The 8,140-nt window shown below is 31.5% G+C and overlaps 1 protein-coding gene and 1 long non-coding RNA gene across 2 annotated transcripts; one reads left to right on the top strand and one right to left on the bottom strand.

Moving 5' to 3' along the window:
- The first annotated feature begins 873 nt into the window (after positions 1-873).
- LOC118444253 (uncharacterized) lies at positions 874-4,895 on the top strand. The gene is made up of 3 exons (XR_014982895.1): positions 874-928; positions 3,824-4,106; positions 4,758-4,895. It is a non-coding gene; the product is annotated as an uncharacterized LOC118444253 (long non-coding RNA).
- Positions 2,924-4,765, bottom strand: LOC118444249 (beta-1,3-galactosyltransferase 5). The gene is made up of 2 exons (XM_035872345.2): positions 4,138-4,765; positions 2,924-4,026 (listed from the first exon to the last, which is right to left on the bottom strand). Exons 1-2 carry the CDS (start codon positions 4,271-4,273, stop codon positions 2,924-2,926), a joined length of 1,239 nt encoding a protein of 412 aa, XP_035728238.1. The 5' UTR covers positions 4,274-4,765.
- Positions 4,896-8,140: the final 3,245 nt, after the last annotated feature.

Consider the following 8,140-nt stretch of genomic DNA (forward strand, 5'->3'; position numbering starts at 1 on the left):
ACGATATAGATTTTTATATTTTCTTACACACGCTATATTAATTATTATTTCTTTTATTTTTTCATTCAAACAGGAAAACCTTTCCTTTTCAATTCCGTCCTAAGAATATATCAATTAACTTTTTCATTATCGATTCCACATTGCACTGCACTTAACGTAAATGTTTAATACGGTTTATCAGTAAATAAAAAGAATCTTCTGAGAGGGTATAATAAATCATATTTTATTAATGATCAGCGTAAATAATTTATTATAATAAGCATTGAAGTTTCTTTTTCTCCTTTAATATTTTTTGACACAAGTCACGTGGTCCGAGCATAGGTACGCATACGTGTACCAGGGTATTTTATTTATTATGTTAATTTTTAACAAATATACAAGACACATATTTCGTTTGGATGATAAATTATTCAATTCGATGCTATGAAATCATTGAAACATAGTGTATATAATACAAAATCGAATTTGCATTTGTACGATAAAATTAAATTCCGTTACTTCATTTAAAAAAAAAAAAAGAAAAAAAAATTCAAACGAATGACAAGTGCATTTACTCAGAGATTCAAATTAAGTTCATTTAATATTAAGTTAATAATATTATATCGTCATTGATTCCTATAAAAATAAAATGTAGATATTTTTTCTTCGTTCTTTAGATTAATTTAACGTTAATAGGAATGTAAAAAGATAAATTTTAATTTTGCGCGTTTTCTTTCTTTTATTTCTTTCTCTCTCTCTCTCTCTCTCTTTTTCTCTCTTTCTCTCTTTCTCGGATAACGTCACGTGACTCTGCGCGACGTTCCCACACATACATAATACAAACCACCAATTTCACATCTACAATACATAAGTACTTGTACTACGTTAGTAGATTTTCTTTTTATCGGAATATTTCAGTGCAATTCCAAGATGTCTGGTGCAATCTTAAGTAAGTTTTCTCTTTCTCGTTTTTCCTCATATTTAATATTTTTCAAACTGGTCGAAGATATTGAAATATTTCGAGAGTACATAATATATGTACACATTATATGTATACATACATACATACATTACATACATGCATACACACATTCACTCACTCATTCATATATATATATATATATATACATATACATACATATATACATATACATACACACAATTTATTTTTTTTGTTCTTTTATCTTTTTTTTATTCGAAATTTACGTGCTTCTTATTTTTACACACTTTACGGTCTTATTTTTATTAAGGATTCTCTTGTAAAATAGGTTCGAAGTTTTTTTTACAAAATATCATTTACGATTATGTAAGAGTTCAGCTTAGATATTAGATATGAGTAAAAAACATCGATTTTTTTTCTTTTTTTTTAGTTTTGTTTCGTTTCAAAAGTTCGTATTACGCAAATACCTGCGTACATCGTGATTGTATTCGAAGGATTTTTATTTTTGTCTTTATTTATTTTTTTTATTTTTTTTTCCTGTTTTCTTTTTCCTTTTTTTTCTGGAAGTTTCTATGGTCGTTTATAGAAACGATCATTTAGGATCGTTTATACCCTTTTGTTACGCACATTAACGATAAATGCAATGTCGAGAGTGAAATAACGTGTGCACCTAATTGATAATAATTACGCCATCATAAAATCTCGATTCGAAGCGAATGAAAATCGTGTCAAGGACACTATCGGATCTCTCAAACGATTCTCATTTGCATTGAACAACGAAACCTTGGCCCAAACTTTATAAGTTTATTACCTCGTAATCATTATTATGATGTTATTTACGATTTAATATATTTCTAATGATAATAAAAAAAGACACAGAGAGACGGAAGAAACGAGAAGAAAAACAGTCATTTTAAATTCATAATCAAAGAATTTGAAAAATTCTTCTTTCAACGTTTAAGAAAATTATTTTTCTATACGATGATACAATTTTATTTTATCTTTTATATATGGCACTTGGAAAAAATAACACAGTTAAATGTCTATGTATACATGAACGGGTAGATACTAATTGAAAATTGTTTTAAAAAAAGCGACATGTGGAAGTTTTCTTTTACATGCATGTAAAGATATTATCTAGGCAATGACTAGATAATAATTCAGAGAAAAAAAAAATGCATATTATAGATATACACACACACACATACACACACATTATATATATATATATATATATATATATTTATATATATATATATATAATGTTTTTTAACGATTATGTGAATTATTAAATAAGAAGTTTATATACGACCAGTCCTAGTATAATACGAACTCCTCATTGTAATATATATTTACGAGTAACGTATATATGTATATAGGAAAATTATTGGCTATGGCAGTGATGCTCAAATAACGATATTTCTGATTTCCTGTAATTTGGAATATTCTACTTATTGTTAGACAAATTGAGCATCACTGGTATAAAAAATGGCATTAAAATATTTTGAAGTATGATTGATTAATATTCTTTTTTAATATTAAAGCAAATATGGAAAGAATTGTGCGATATCAAATACGTAATGTACTTAAATGTGAAAGTCACTTCTTCTTCTTTTTTGTTGCATCATAGACATTAGAAAGTTTTAAACTAAATAATAAAATATCAATAGTAAAGAAGAAGACGAATTGTATGACAATAAAAATCTATATATTGCTGTTATATTATCTCACAATAAATACTAACTATGTGTAAAAGCATAGACTCCTGTTCTTAAAATATAAAATCTTATTTATATACTTATAATAATTTAAATTACCTATGGACTGTACTATATAGAGTATTTTTTCACTGAGGCCATAAAATAGAATAAAATATACACGTATCGCAGACCACCAAAAAGTGGTAATTAATATATGAAATAGAATGAATCAAGTTAAATTTTGTGACAAAGTATCTGTCACTCAATTTTCAAATATTATGTGTGCAACTTCTATCTATTCTTATCACTTACATTTACTTTTACCATCGAGTAATTTCTTCCAGAGATCGAATTGTTCACTGTATTTAACCATGTGTATACTTATTCCGTGTTGTATATTACAGAGATTGTAAGGTATCCGTTTGTTGAGGAACTCATTAGCTTGCACTCGTTTAATTCCTAGTTTATGTGCAACAATTCCAGTCATGAAAACATCTTCAAGTTTAAGGTATGTTTGGTCCAAGGCAGCATCATACAATTTACGCACTATGTCACTAGATAATAGATAAGCTGGACCTGTGGTAAAGTCTGGAAATACGGGCTGTTTAAATTGCATTTGTGATACATAGTATTTGCTCTTCTTATTTCTAATTGGTTTCCATTTTCTGGCCAATCTGCCAAATATTACACTTCTGTCTTTTGCATGCTTGTTTATAAAAGCTAACAAACGTGGAACATTAATAAACATATCATCATCTGTCTTTAGAATAAATTTCACCTTGGAACAATAACTATCTACCCACTCCAAAATGGAGATTGTTTTAAGAGTGAGATTTGAATAAGAATCTAGAAACTTTCCACGTATTATATCACCATATATTCTTTGTTCTCGTTCAAGTACTTTTTCAACTTTAGAATCTAAAGTAGCACCTAGCATAAAGAGTATACTAATATCTCTTCTTTGTCCAAAGTGTCCCCAGGTTTGTCTAATTGCTGTCCTTGCTTCCACATGTGTAGGTGCGGACATTATAATAATAACCAAGTCCATTTCTTTACCAAAATCTGGACATTTTTCTGGTATAGGTACTGTATGTCCAGCTTCATATATGGCACGTGCATAATCATTAGAAATTACAGAAACACTTTTCCGTGTATTAACAACTATTTCTGTTTCCAATAAAGGTACTTCACTGCTTTGTTTCAGATTGAGCGACGTGCTTACGGAAGACAAAGCTTGAGAACTAGACGACGTAGAAAGTGTAGTGATAATTGTTGCAGTATTGCTTACATTATGTTGAGAATAAGAATTCAAAGACAAAGTTTCATATGTCATATTTTTGGGCACAGATTGGATATCTATGCTATGATTCGATTGATTTCGAAGTGGTTCCTGATAAACGGTGTGACCTGAAATAAATGAATCTATCAGCGAATCGTCAGATGAAGGACTTCGAAAGGAATAATCTTCAATGAAATATCTCTCTAAGGTAAGCATATAAAAATAAAAAGAATACTCACTGAAATTTCGAGCTGATGCACCAAACTGATGAATATCATAGAAGGTGGTACGATAGTAAGCATAAAAAGTCAGAACTATCAAGCCAAGAATAAGGGTCTGTAAAGGGCGATTACGAGGATGCAAGAATTGGTACATGACGAGTTGAGTCTTTTACGAGAAGGGGTCTCGTACGATTGTCTAATTTCGTTCTATCGAATAACAACGGCGTACATACGCCGTTTATTATATATCGTCGTGATTGTCACGTTTCGTTAGAATCGTTAGTATATTGTCGTGATATTCTCGCCTGGTGACTGACAACTACTGGCTACTACTATCGTACTCTTTTTAGAGTAGAAGCGAGCGTACAGGTATTCTCATACTGCGAGTAAAAGAAACTCTTGAGATTCTTCTCTCTCTCTCTCTCTCTCTCTCTCTCTCTCTCTCTCTCTCTCTCTTCCACACTCTTTCCCTTTTACTTGTTTCTGTGTTATCCTTTCACTAGTTATAGTTATGATTGTCGTGTTGTCCTGTAGAGAGCTCCTTCGAGGCTAACTCGAAGCTTATCAAAATGAACGAAGTATACACGTTCACCAACACCTTTCAAGACTTTTATTGAGATTCATTTTTCTACTTTCAGACACGTTATTCGATGGGCACCGACGTTCTCCACTCTTCTTCTTTGGTCGAGCTAGCTGGCACCCAATGGGCCACCCATTCGCCACCCATTGATATATAGTAACACGCATCGACGTCGATCACGTTACTCGAAACGATCTTGCGTCGATTCTTCCTCTTCCTTCCTTCTCTCCTCTCCTCTTTTCACTCCCTACTTCCTGCCACTCTTTCCTGTTATAATATAGAGACGTTTGTTTTAAGCCTTATGCAGTGTTAAAAGGTTTTGACAGTTTGTTGCTATCTAAACGTTTTGACCTGAGTTCGCTCGATGACTCATCAGTAGGCCTGATGAGCGGACCCTACTTTAAACGTACTCAATATATTCTCGTTATAGGACAAACAGATCTCTAGAACCTATATATATATATACCTGTATATATATATATATATATATATATATATATATATATATATATATATATATATATATATTGTAATGCTACAACGTATAGTGCTTTCGAGGGAACGTGCGATTTTTATTAGAATCTGCGACGCCTAGCGGCAGACAGGACGAAGTCTGCATACCTACAATGAGGGTGTTACTTTCATGGTTACCGTTAGTTCGAACATGGCGCGAGATTCATCCATACATGCTTTTTATATAAATTGAATTTCTCAAATTTACTAGGATATATATCATGGTTTTCGTATAATTAAAAAAAAAAAATTCGAGATAATTTATTTTTAATTATTAGATTAGTTTATTTTGGAGTTATTGATATTTAAAAGAAATAATTTCCTATTATTATTCAATGTTCTCGAGGACGATCTTTCGCTATTAGAATCTTAGCTAAAGCAATTTCAAATTTTTAATTGGAATAGATATCGTAACTTTGAGTTGTGTAGATTGAAATTCGTTATCGCCATGGAACCGGATTTCCCTTCGTTATTCATTAAAGAAGAAAAAAAAAAGAAGAATAAATTAGAATTTCGATAAACTTTTCAATTTTATTATCAAACTAAGCTTATTTGTTTTTTTTTCTTTTTTAATTAGAAGACATATGTATGTTCTACTAAAGTAAAAATGGAATGAGTATATTTTTATCGTTAATACTCGGTCGAGTTTTCACGATCAATCTCATCCACAATCGGTGAACTATATACGAATAGTCTTCTAAAAATATCGCGAACGGATCTCTTTCTCGTTTGAATTAATAATTACATTAGTTCTTTTTTTTCTATTTTTTTGTTTTTTTCTTATACGGAAAATCCAATTATCTAGCTGATGTATAAGTAATTTGGATACAAAATTTAATTTGAAATTTGTTTAATAGCGATGATAATAAAGGATTGATCAATCCTTTACGTTATTATTAATTAGTCGATATTTTTAGCGAGGTAGATTTATCAATATTTTGGTTTATACAGAGAATATATATATATATATATATGTGTGTGTATATAAAATTGTGTAGTTATGTAGATATGTACTTGCAATAGAAGATACGAATATATGTACATACATAAGTGCATGCATGATCATTGATGAGTGAACGCTTTTTGAATGAGGATTGGAAACGAACGAAGCGCCATTTACTCGATTACCATTCACAGAGACTGTACCATTGGATGATAGTTCAGTAAACATTATCTTTAGATATTTTCAGAGTATAAATATTTTTTTTATGAGAAAATTTACTTTTGCGTATTTTTAATATTTGAATGTACTTTCAATAAGTCTAAGAATTCTATAAATTATTGGTATTTTTTTTCTTTTCTTTTTCTTTTTTTTTTCTGTATTTTTAGGAAAACTTTATGATTTTGTCCTTCCTATAGAAGAATTCCTATCCATTCTTTCCATAGAAGAAAATATATATTATTAAAAGTGTCATGTTAGGAAAAGACAGGCTAGAATTTAGAATGATGAAATCTTCAGAGTCAAAGCTCTCTCGTATCGTAGTAGTTCGGACTGTAGTTATTATCAAGAGCAAGAGGTTGATCGATAACCTATTTCTCGGTGGTTGGCACAGCGCCAGAATTCCTGCTGAGTGCTGCTGACTCTTTGACATCACGACAAAATAACCTCGCCCTCGAGCTAGGTCATGAATGTTTTCAAAATTCGATGAAAAGTATGAGAAAGAGAGAAAGAAAGAGAGAGAGAGAGAGAGAGAGAGAGAGAGAGAGGGAGAGAGAGAGAGGAGGGAACGCTACTATTGATAAGGGTCATTCATGAAGATAACACTACTACTGAAACAAAATGTTTCTTTCGTTTGAAGCTTATATGAACACCAACAGAGAAATATTATTTCATAAATTATATTTATATTCTACTTTTTTTACTTTGTCCTTTCATTTGTACGAAAGATAAAATAAAAATCCTTGTCTTTTTTCCTTTTTTTTTCTAGATATCATCTCCTTCTTATGCAATGAACGGATCTTCTTCAACTTTTGTATAAAGCAAGCCTTCTATAATTCCAATTTCATCGGTTCGAAGTAAATGCTTGACCTTGCTGAAAACGGAGTAAAATTTATAGAAGCGTTATTGTCGAGCTAGCTAGCTAGCCGACTGGCCTTCGTGGATGCTCGTGAAAACGACGATGATACTACTGCAGTACCTATTTCAAGTAATATCATTTTCTATGTTAATATAAAGCGTTCACGAGAGAAATAAAGAGAAAGGAAACATTGCATTGCATACAAATAGGAAACTTCGATCGATTCTTCTCTTTTATTATTCACTTTTATTTCTTTTTATTATCTTTGCGTTATGATAGAAAAACATCGAGACGATTAATAACAAGAAGAAGTTGTTAGCTTCATTACTACGTTACAATCCATCATCTCCAATGAATTGGCAGATAAGTCTTCTAATGCCTTCTCTAAAGGTTCTCATTCAACAGTTCGATCACCATGACCACCAGGAAGAGAGGGAGAGGAAGAGAGAGAGAGAGAGAGAGAGAGAGAGAGAGAGAGAGAGAGAGAGAGAGAGAGAGAGGAAAGAAGAGAAGGACCCTTAACGTCGCGACGCGTTTAACACGAGTTCGATCATCATAAGTACTATCTATGAATGACCATTGACGAGTTTAATGAATGATAGCAAATTCTCTTTGTTAATTGAATCGATTACGTGAAATTGCAAAAATTCGTAAAATGCAATTAACGAAGAGACAGACAATTCATCGGCGGTCGTTGCCGTTCGATCGTCTCTACGTTTGCGTCATTCGGTAAAAAATCACTGACATTGCGCTTTGATCGAGCATAGTCCTTCAGATTCTTTTCTTTAAACCTTTGAAAATCTAGCCAGCCATACTCGTCCGTAGTGTGCTCGATACCAAGTGCAGAATACTTACCGTTGAACTTGATCGCTTGTTAGGATCAATGCCAACGATATAGTTAGTTTATCGC

Source organism: Vespa mandarinia, chromosome 13 (genome assembly GCF_050613455.1).
Source record: "Vespa mandarinia isolate Hongniang chromosome 13, ASM5061345v1, whole genome shotgun sequence".
Taxonomy (NCBI): domain Eukaryota; kingdom Metazoa; phylum Arthropoda; class Insecta; order Hymenoptera; family Vespidae; genus Vespa; species Vespa mandarinia.